The sequence below is a fragment of the Molothrus ater genome, chromosome 3, assembly GCF_012460135.2.
Source record: "Molothrus ater isolate BHLD 08-10-18 breed brown headed cowbird chromosome 3, BPBGC_Mater_1.1, whole genome shotgun sequence".
Taxonomy (NCBI): Eukaryota; Metazoa; Chordata; class Aves; order Passeriformes; family Icteridae; genus Molothrus; species Molothrus ater.
In genome coordinates, this window is record NC_050480.2 from 56618630 (window position 1) to 56630255 (window position 11626).

The window sequence follows — 11626 nt, forward strand, 5'->3', positions numbered from 1 at the left end:
TACACTTTTTTCTTATGGAGGAATGGTGTAGTTGTAGGCAGAGGACTTTAGCCCTTGCTGTGGGGGTGCATCCTGCCATCTCAGCCTGCCACTGAGCAGAGGGCAGGGCTGAGGATCCATGCAGGCAGGGCTGAAGATCCATGCAGGCATGCCTTTGGCATGTCTGGAAAAAGGAATTCGCAGCTAACTAATTTTTTTTTAAGAAGCTGCTTCCCTAATTATCATGCTGAGTGATTATCTCACTTTGTGCTGTGAGTGCCAGCTATTTAATTCCAACACCTTGAATTAAGTCAAAGAATAATTTTGCTCTAAATGACAGGTGTTTTGAATGATTAGTCATGTAGCCTGAATGAAAAAACATGCTATATATTCAATGCCCTGTTAAGAGTCCACTATGTCCTTTCTTGACGTATCACTAGAATTGGTATATAAAATCTCAAAGGAAGTTTATTCGTAGGAGGAAAAGCCTTTTTGTTGCCTGTATTGAAAATGAACAACAAATGGTACTGCATCTGTTGTGATTCTTCTGTGCCTAATGGTAGCAATTCATACAGTTCTGGCTAAGCAAAGTGTAAATCAAATTATATATTGCAAATTTTGTTCATGTTTCTATGTGATGAAAACCAGTCAAGTTATACTGATTTGAGATTTCCTGGCAAATTCATCAGCTGAAGGATTTTCTGACTAATGAAAATGTCAGATTCCTGGACCTAGAATGGCTTTGGCAATTTGTTTTTTTATTTGTCATGTCTGAGAAAGAAATATATCCCAACTGCATTATTTTATTGATCTTCTTAATACAGCAGTTCATAACATTGTCTATGTTTAAATCACAGTCAGCAAATTATGAGATCTGGCTCTCTTTCTGGTACAACTAGAGCTTCCTTCTGTATATAAAGGCTTAGAAATCAATTTTGCAATTTAGTGAAGAAAAATGTACTCATGACTTCATAACTCTTTTTTTTTATCACATCTTGTTTTTTTTTTAGACAGTCAGGCAGGCAACATGAACCATCATATGCCCTAGGTGGGCTTCTATGTGTGTAAGAGGACAGCTGAATGCACAGTTGTCCTGATTGCATAGGTAATCAGTTCCTGAATTATGCATTGGCTACAAATCTGTGTGGTTTTCCCCACTTAAAGAGGTGCACAAGGTTCTTGGGCTGCTCTCTCTCTGTTTTGAGGGGGATTATGGCACTCCTATGTCTGATGGGAATGCTTTGAGACTACCCTTAATACATGTGTATTAAGGGTATTTAAAGTTACCCAGACAGTGCCACTGTGTTGAAAGGTGGTATCTGATTATACTTCTTTGGAGGCACTGGGAAATCAGGCATCCATACTTTCCACTATGCTTTGAAGTGTTATGGGAAAGGTGTGGTCTCGAAGACATTTTTCTCCTGCTCTTCTGAAGCAGTTACAGCAAACATTGAGCTAGGTCAGGTAAGCTTGGTGCTGTGTTGCAGCTCTTTTGAGAACCACAGTGAGGAATTGCTTGTGTCCCATCCCTATGGACAGGCCTGTGCTGCTCACCCCTGTCCCGATCCAGGTGACAAGAGTGCTAATGAAGGAGGTGTGGATGAACCCAGGTGCCCCATGAGAGCATTGGCAACTTGGGATTAAAGCAGTGCTCAGGCTGCCATGCTCTGCTTGGGTGGCCAGAAGTGGAGAAGCGCATGGGAGGCTTTTTGCCTTCCCTCTCCTCTTTCCCCAGACACACTAAACACTCTTTTATACAAAAAATCTAGTTCAGTAGTTAAAAACAGGGGCAAATTTTTCTGCCAGCAAAAGGATTGTGCTGGGCATGAGCAAAAGGCACAGCCTTGCTGAATTCTGCTATTTATCATGTTTTCTTTTTGCCACAGCATATGTGTCTTTTAAAAAAGAACTCCCGAGTTGTTTGTGAGCATCATATACTCATTAATTGAAGGCAGAACTGGCTGCAGAAAGCAATAGAGGAGTAGTTTTCTGGTATCAGCTGCAGGAAACGGCAGGGACAGGGGACATGTCCCTCATGCAGATGTGGGAACGTGTCCCACAGAGGGTCTGACCATGCATGTGCTCCAGGTCCAATGAACATACAAGGTAAAGCTGTTGCCATGGATGAAGTCCAGAATATTTCAATTCTGGTAGCTTCCACATTGATTTCACCTAGATAACATACCTGCAATATTTAAGGAATAAATGCGATGCCCTGGCCCATAGCCTGGAGATAACCACCTTGCTTCTTGGCAAAACCCACCACCCTTTGGCCAAAGAAGGATTTGCACATCTCTCCTACCTTTTCATAAAGATCAGTTTGACTTTAAGGCAAAGCAGTTCACCTTACTTGACAAAAGACATTCCTTTCAATGAAAAAATAAATCCATTTTGCCAAAGGGCTGGTTCACCATGTCCCCTCTGGTTTGTCACTGTGAATGGTTTCAAATGTGCTGAGCTGTGCTTGGGTCAGAGAGGGGCCTTTCAGGAGGGACCTTCAGGCCCTGCTGTGTGGTTAAGTCTGAGAGAGCTTCACCAGGAAGAGCAGCCTGATGTTTTTGATGGAGCAGACTCCCTTTCACCAGCTGTGATACATCAGGCCTGCCATTCACGTGGGACACTGTCATGTGAGGTAATCCAGTGCTTGGTGGCAACCATCCATGAAAGTAATTATTTGCCTGTTATGTATGTAGAGCTTTTGGACATGTCTGCTTTTGGATGAGAGGCTAAATCGAGATCCAAATGCTATGTGGATATTACAGAGGCACAGTAATTTTAATTTTTTTTATTAATTTCTTTACAAGATTGAAATGGAGCAAGCAGGCAAGAAAGGAAAACTTAAACTCAGGAATTTAAAAAATGCTGTGCTGGAAATTTTTAAGTAATCTTCCATTCTAGTTGGTTTCTGTTGAACTGATACAAATATAAAAGGAAAATAAGAAAACATTAATCTGAGGGAAAATGTCAGGGTAGGCATCAACTAAAAGTCACTGTATTTGGAAATGAACTAAAAATGTACTTACATGTATTCTTCTCTAAGGGTGAGGATAAATTTGCTTCTATTGAGCAAAGAATGGAGTTCTACTGGTGATTCATGTGCTTTGAGTTAAGCATGTGATTTAAATACTTTGGAGGAATCAATAATACATCATGTGATGCTTTCTTCTTTTGCTCAAGTGTTGTGATCTTAATGCTGCTGGAGTTTTTACAGAAAAAGTTTAGCTTCTGATTTCATGTAAGTCTGATGCAGTTTCTGTTTGCAGTGGTGTTTACATCACTGCTTCCCTAGGAGTTAATCTGGTTTAAAACTGTTCCTGAGATCAGAATTTTATGTCCTTGCAACTTTTTCTTTTAGTCTTTTGCTATTAGTTTCTTCATAGAAAGTGGATGTCGTTGTATGTGGTTTTTGGAAGGGAGATGATACATAAATAAGTGTTCCAAAAATATGCATGGGAGCAATTGCAAAAAGGAGACATTTGTCTGTAACAGCCAGCTCATACTCTGGCTCAGTGTCCAACTCCATTTAATGCAAAGGATACTCAGTGGAATTCTTCTGCGTTGATTCTTACCCTATTTTAGTATTATTTATAATTTAGCAATTGCAATGGACTCTATTTCAATATTATTTCCCCTCTCTTCTTGTTTCAGGTATTATTTTAAAGTCCAAGCAAAGAATCCCTTTGGTTATGGACCTGTTAGCTCTTCAGTGTCATTTATCACAGAATCTGGTATGGATTGCTTTTTATTTTCATCTCAAAACTCATAATAACAGATGTGGCAGGACAATGACTGAAACCAGCATGCCAGTAACAGCGATTATTCTGGACTAGCTGCTTTCATATTATTTTGGGGTTTTTAATTATTTGCTTTCAGTTAAGCTGGGAAAATAATACGCACTCCTAATGCCACTATGAAAATGTAAGTGATGTTAAAGTCAGTTCCAGGGGAACAGGAAGTTGAATTTCAAAGACAAAGGGCTACTAATGTTCAGCAATACAGAAACAATGGGAAGTTTAAGGTCTTTGATAGATTGTCCAAACATTTAGTAAATTAGTTTCCTAATTGTGAACAGCTAAACAGTTGGAAGCAGTTGTCTCTGGAAGAAATACAGAAAGCAATAGTTCCATCAGACAGGCAAAGTTCTCTGGTTTTTTTTTGGTTTTTTTTTTTTTTTGACAAGGAATGCTGCTCTTTCACAGGGTTAATAGTACATTCAAGAGCAACACCCCCTTCTAAAAATAGCAGGTTAAATGAGCTAGTTTTTGCCTGTTTCTTCTTCTACTTCCATTGAGACAGAGGCCAGTGACTCCACTGAATAATAAACAACAAATTTTTCAGTCTTTACTTGAGTTAAAGGTCTTGTTGTTTCTTGCAAATTTTGCCCTTTTGGTGGCATAGGGTTTACACAGTCTGCCCTTGCTCATTTGACTTCCCTTTGTAGTGCTCATTTCAGAAGCTCCACTAAGAACTGTGGAAGAAAATCATCACAGAAGGGAGACAGAAATGTGAGATAATTCAATGGTCCTGGATAACATATTCAGATTTTCATTAAATGAATAGGAGGCTGAAGTATTAATCCAAGGAAAATATTTGATATTGCCCCAGATGGCCAGGAGTTCAATGGCACCTTGGCCTGTATCAGCAGTAGTGTGGCCAGCAGGACCAGGACAGTGATTGTGCCCTGCACTTGGCACTGGTGAGGTCCCACCTCATGTCCTGTGTTCAGTTTGGACCCCTCACTACAAGGAAGACTTTGAGGTGCTGGTACATGTCCATAAAAGGACTGTCAAGCTTTGGAACAGGCTGCCCAGGGAAGTGGTGGAATTGCCATCCCTGAAGGTATTTTTAAAAATGTGTAGATGTGGCACTGAGGGACATGGTTTAGTGGAGGACTTGGCAATGCTGGGCTGGCAGTGGACTCACTGATCTTTTTCCAGCCTGAACAATTTCATGATTCTGTGCTGTATCTTGCAGATCATTTTTCTTCTGCCAGCATATGGGCTTGAATGCCTAGTTTTCCCATCCAGAATCGGCTCCCTTGTGAGCTTTATTTAACACATTACATACACCAAATTTTAAGTTTTGTTTGCAGCACTGGTCTTTCATTTGTCATGGCCAAAGGTGGCTTTGCAGCTGGTACAAGTACAAAAACCAGTTGCTAAATGCAAGGCCACGTGGTATAGTTACAGTGATGGAATATGTCATAAGAGAAAGAAATTGCTAATTCAGAGTGCTCTTCTAATGAAGGTGGAAGGCTTGAACTGATGGGAATATTCAATAAACAATGCCATCACAGGATGAAGCACCTTATTGAAAATGTTCAATCAGTGACTCCATATGTTTCATGTTATAAGACAAGGTTTGGAACTAAATACTAAATTTTTGATGTGTTTTTTTCTTCTAGACAATCCTCTCCTCATTGTTAGGCCACCTGGTAAGTTTTACTCTGTAGTTTCATTCATGAAGCGCATAAAGCCTGTGCAAAACAGTTCTAATATAGGAATTAGAAACATTTAAACGTGCAGTTTTAGGTACAGTTTGAAGTGGGTGGTAACAAATGGGACTAATTCATAAAACATTTTTTGTCTTAGGATCCCTTATTCTATTTTCTGAAGAGAAACCTTGTAAAGATGTGTTCAAAGAAGCACTTGATTTTGGCCCATCTTTTTCCCTGGTATAACAGCTTTAATTGCTTGTTAAATAGCAGCAAACTATGTTGCTTCAGTATCTATGTCCTTCAGTTGCCTAAACATAGCTTGAGTAGCAGGATCAGGTTTCTTTCTCTCTAGTTCTGGTGCTCATCTGTACAAATCATCATGCCCTTATAAATGCTAAAAAATCCAAAGATTTGTTACTGACCTGAATAATATGCCACAAAGCAGTTTAGATTGTATTTCCAAATTTGCAGTAAGATAGTTCAGCCCATAATCAGAAGATCTGATTTCCTGGTCTTGGGACTAACCTTGCTGACGTGAACATTGGCAGTGTAACCCCAGCCAGAATGTGCCCTTAGAAGAGATGCAGGAAAAAAGACCTCATGGTTACTATGCTCTGTCAGCTTTCCCAAGGAGTTTAAATGGTTGGTTCTGGATTTTTTGCCACACTTTTCACGAAAACAGAGTCTAGTATATCCCTTCCTTTTCTGTTTTATTTTGCTTGCTAGTCTGGCTTCTTTGTGTCCTCGGAAGTCTCTGAGGATTGCTGATCAGTGATTGCTCCTCACAAGCAAGGGTTTGCAGGATTTGGTCCATGTGCCCAGTGAGAGGAAGAATGACTAACAGAAGAAAGTTCCAATCTCATTTGTAAACCACGTAGAAACAGCAGAGTGAAAACAGAGCTTTGGGCTGTAGCTAGAGAGAAAAATACCAATTATCACATTGGAAGCTTTTTATATCATTCTGTGTACATTAATACAACAGCAATTTCAAAATAAATTCTATTGTCTTGGCAGTACAAAGCAAATATTTAGGTAAGCCAGTAGAAATATTTATTCTTTTGCAGTACAATTAAGCAGTCTTATCTGCAGCAATGCTCTGAACAGAGTCCCACGGGAAAGGTCTCACTTGTCTATTACTGGAAACTAACCTGTTTTGATGTAATCTGGGAAAACAAAACAGAAAAGTACATTTTTTATATGATCTTTTAAACCAAAGAGCAAGAAGAGACTTCACAAGCTATTGCTCACCACAGAGTCTTAACATCTGCTCTTCTGTAAAAGGGTTATGTTTTGCCATCTTAAAAGGCAAGTCTTTGTCACAGACCTAAAATCAGGCTGTGTTAAGAAGAGAAACTGTGTAATACTAGATAGAGAAGAAGTCTTACTGAAACAATTAAGACTGTTTACTTAAATCTGTGGTTCAGTACATGAAATCATATTTTAATAATTTTAACAGTTATTTTTGTCTACTGCCTAGGAGGGATTTAATAAAGTCTCTAACTTTATTTTCAATAATATTTTTTCTTGAAGTACTATTTTTAAATATAAAAAAGTCACGCGTTAATCTGTTGCAGCATGTCTTCTGAAACATATTATTAGATGTTAAACTCTGCAAAACTTGGACTGAAGTGTTAAAGTCTGTCCCTAATGTGGAATTTCTTTTTTTCTCCGAGGGGGTGAGCCTATCTGGATCCCATTCACTTTTAAATATGATCCCACCTACTCAGACTGCACTGGCAAGCAGTACGTGAAACGAACTTGGTACCGCAAGTTTGTAGGAGTGGTTCTTTGCAACTCCTTAAGGTACAAAATTTACCTCAGTGATGACCTGAAAGGTAGGCACCAAGATTAATTTCCAGCTACTTGATTCATTGTCTCTTCATCTTCTGCTTTTCCTTATTTCATATGTGTCAGAATTGTGTGACCACTATGTGAGAGTCCTTCTCTCAAGAAGAATTAGCAGTAGCTCTTATACAGGTGCATTGCCTGAGACATAATGAAAAAAACTTTCCATACTATTGAGCTGGGGTAATGGGATCATCTCAATGGTCTTCCTGACTATGCTAATGACTATGGTAGTGCCTTGGTAAAGTTTCAATACAGTGTTTGAATAATAAGAGATAACAGGCCCTATCTGTTTGAGAAAGAGAGCTCCACAGTTTTTAATTTTCATTTGAGACTGAAGTCAAACTAATGGTATTGACATATTGATAGTTTTTTACTTTCACATGATATATTTCAACTAATCCAGTTGAAATTCTCTCCACCTGTCACCTGTAGTGCACTGCCCATGGACTTACAAAATGGGGATTACTCCTTACTGAGCTGTAACCCTTTTATTTTCCATAATTTCTGCTTCCATACTGTAAAGGTAGCGTTCTCCCTCTTTCTGGTCACCGTTTGTTCATCGGTAATACTGTGTGTGTCACTGCAACATTCTTCCTGCTTTCTTCCATACCTACTTTCCTGGTGGTAAAGAGTATCCCAGACATTGCTGAGTTAAATAATCTGCCTATGTCTCTCTTCAGATACCTTCTACAGCATTGGGGATAGCTGGGGAAGGGGTGAGGACCACTGCCAGTTTGTGGATTCACACCTGGATGGAAGAACGGGACCTCAGTCGTACATTGAAGCCCTGCCCACGATCCGAGGTACAGCAGTGGGGGGTGGGATGCTGGCCAGGAGCCTGTTAGCCCATCTGTAGGATTAGGGGGTAAGGAGCAGAGCAGGGAGTGGAGCTCTGTCCACAGCTGCTGGCAGCTCTCCCAGGAGTCCAGCTGAGAACAGATTATGCAAGTCCCAGAGGACCTGTGGGTGCAGAGAGAGAGAGACAGAGACAGAAAGGAGCATATGATGCAAATACTATGCAATGATAAAATGCAAAAATTAAACAAAAAATAATTGTATAGGTCTGTGAAACCTTTCTCTTATTGATAAGACCTGCTTCACTGAATCAAGATGCAAAACCTCTTCCATGTGCCTAAAGGGACCAGCTACATCTTTGCAAATACAGCTTTTGTGAATGATTTCTATTAGTTCATTCAATGCAAAACACAAAGGAGTATGTCTAGTGACTTGAGGTCAGTACTTTTATTCTGGCCTGGTAGACTCCTGTCTCAGAGGGAGAATTCTTACCTTGAAGGAGTTCCTCTAAGCAAATTGCTCACCTCACATCAACAGGTAGAAGACAAGGATGCTTCCCAAAATGAAACCAATCATAGAAGTCAGCCAATCTTTTCAGTAAGCCTGTTGGTTTAAATTATTCAGTTAGCTTTAGTGGTTTCTATGTTAAATGATGTGTTGATATTCTTTGCATGGTGCTGTTACCAGGAACAAAACTGAAATAGTGATTGTAATTTATATATATCACGGTGAAGTACTGCACTTCTTAGCTCAGAAGACAGATGATTAATCCAGATGTGTATATACTAGGTCTAAGAGATAGAGAGCACAGAGAAGTTTTATTATTGGCACAAGCAATGGGTGTTTCAGATGTTCCAATGCACGAGCTATGCGGACAAGAATGCTGCACCTCTTCTAATGCTTTAAGCAGTCACATTCTTTCTACAGATGAATTAAAAGGGGAAGGGAGGGCTTAACTCAGTATTTACTGCATGAAATGATACCTTTTTGTTTTGTGAAAAGCTGACTTTTGCTGATAGTCTCTTAAGCCCTGTGAGATAATGTGATTTGATGGTATTTTTTGCCTCAGAGTCCTTCATATATTTAAACTGACTTAGAAACTTCATAAACACAGCTGAAATATGCCCACCTTTTTGGAGTGAAATGCAGAAGCTCTTTGGCAGACCATAACATTACACAATAGTTAAAGAGATTTTGAGCAGTAAAACCAATCAAAGCTACAAGAAATATGAAGGACCAGAGTTAGATCATTCAAGAAAGATCTCGGCCTAATACCAGGGCTAGCCAGTACCCTTTTGATACAACTCCCTGCCAGACAGTTTATAAATTTTCGTTTGTGCTGTGGGATTGACTCTTACTGCATCTGCTACTTTTGTTGAATTGCTGTGCCTGTGTCCCAGAATACACATGGGTGTTTTTCTCCTGACAGGGTATTACCGGCAGTACCGCCAGGAGCCTGTGTCCTTTGGACGCATTGGATACACAACGCCCTACTACTACGTGGGCTGGTATGAGTGTGGTGTGCCCATCCCTGGGAAATGGTAGCAGTCTGCTGGCCTGTCTTAGGTAGACCATGCTTTTCAAATGAATTCTACCAGAGGACTGCGAGCAACTGATGTGGAAAAGGAAAAATAAAAAGATAAATGGGGCAAACCAGTGAAGACCAGCTGCTCAAGAAAACCACCGTGAAGACAAACATGGACACCCTTTACCAGCCTAAATCTGTGGTGCTACTTGATTTCTGCTTGGAAGCAGGGATAGGATATAAGTTTCCTTCTTTCCTTCCTCTTCTATGTCTTTAAGGCACAGAGAGAAGGTTGCAATGTGTGCAACCTGTGAAAATTAGAACTGTATTAGCCATGAAAATTTGGAAGTTTATTATATCTTACAGGAACGACCTAAGCATGCTGTGCTTGCTTAATGGGATGCTAAACTGTCTTTTGCTGCCCGATGGGGCTCCCCTATGCAATCATGCCATGTAACTGGCCACCCACCAAAGGCAGTATATTCTCCTGAAGACTTACCCTGTGGGTTCATCCACTGCTGGACTAATCACCAGGTCACAGTGTAAATTCACTTTGAGATATATCTGTATCTATATCTATATAAATACTTCTTAGAGATGCTGAGATCTTCTTGTTCACTAGATAAATATGTTTGGAAATTTTATGTAAAAGGTGCTGTTAATTCTTTTAAATATTGCTATGCACAATATATTAACTGAGGAAAGAGCTGTATTCTTCTTGTGAGTACTGTTAATGTCACATTTGAATTATTGATCAAGACCTGTGTCCCACTTCCTTGGCAGCCTTTGGACTGGATATTCATTGGGTTTCTACTCCTCTATCTGTGTTAGAGTGGCACTGTATACTCCAGTAAAAACACATACACAGCAGTTCATCAGCATCAGTTAAGCTTTCTATACTTTACTGTTTAAAAGTTTTAGTGCAACTTTCCTTCAATTCATTCTCATCTTATTTTGTACGTTATTTATTCCTTGTGAGAATCTTTCATGTTACTGTGCAGAGGCATAGGATGAGTAATTTGGAAATTAGAAACTGCTTTTAACTTATTTGCTCTCCAAAAAGAAGCCCAAGCCGCCTATACAGGAGTCAACTAGCTGGAAGCTCATTTGACCACGGGGACAAATTGGGATACACTTCTTTTTAAATACTACCAACATCTCTTCCAAGCAGACCAGAAAGCAGAAAGTGACATGAATGAAAGGTGTAATGATTATTTTTGGAAGGCATTTGGAAGCTTACAATAATGTTTCATGGTAACATCTCAAGAACCTTTGCTCATGTTAGTAAGACTCACCTGTTCTGGCATCCTGGGAGAGTAGCAGTAACCTGGGGGACAGATCCAGTCTCTGGTCCATCTTTCACTCTTGTTCCAGCTTACATGTAGTGTAGGTCTAACACCTCTAGAGTTGCTTCCTGTAGTTATTTTAAATTGTATGGGGGCAAAAAAGGGAATTAAAGGGGTTAAAAAAGCATTTTCTTTTTCAGGGTGATTTGGGTTTTAACATTTTACTTTTGCTCACATATTTTTTCTTCAGTACAGTGCCAAATATATGGTCTTGAAGTATAACTTTTTTCCCCTAATAAACCTATGATACATTGTTCAATTTCTATTTCATCCTTTCTGGTCATCTGTGTCAAGTAATCTATGTGACAAATTGTTAGCTTTCAAAAAGTCCTCTTTGGGACAGGACTAAGTGTCAGCTTTGTGTAAGGGACTGGGAGCATGTGAATGTGTTGTTCTCTTTAGAAGATGGTTAGCAGCTAGTGTGGAGTTACCAAGGGCAAATCATGCCTGACCAGGCTGATTGCCATCTTTGTTGAAATTACTGCTGCCGTGCACAGGGGAAAAAAGGGAATGTCATTAGCTTCCATAAAACACTTGGCATGGTGTCCCACTGTCTGCTTGTAGTGAAACTGGTGGAATATGGTTTGGAGAGTTGGTCTTTAAGGTGGATGTGAAGTTAACTATGTTGTGAGGCTAAAAAGGTTGTGCTCAAAAATAGCACAAAGTCCAAATGACAGCTGGTTGCAGACACCACCC

The 11626-nt window shown here is 39.8% G+C and overlaps 1 protein-coding gene across 1 annotated transcript in view; it reads left to right on the plus strand.

The window, feature by feature from the left end:
• Window positions 1-11195, plus strand: part of FNDC1 (fibronectin type III domain containing 1) — a 62880-nt gene extending 51685 nt beyond the window's left edge. The window contains exons 16-20 of the mRNA XM_036381002.2: window positions 3628-3707; window positions 5384-5413; window positions 7090-7251; window positions 7945-8067; window positions 9489-11195. Of these exons, the coding sequence (XP_036236895.2) occupies window positions 3628-3707; window positions 5384-5413; window positions 7090-7251; window positions 7945-8067; window positions 9489-9604 (511 nt within the window). The 3' untranslated portion in view covers window positions 9605-11195. The remainder of the gene's footprint in view (window positions 1-3627; window positions 3708-5383; window positions 5414-7089; window positions 7252-7944; window positions 8068-9488) is intronic.
• Window positions 11196-11626: the final 431 nt, after the last annotated feature.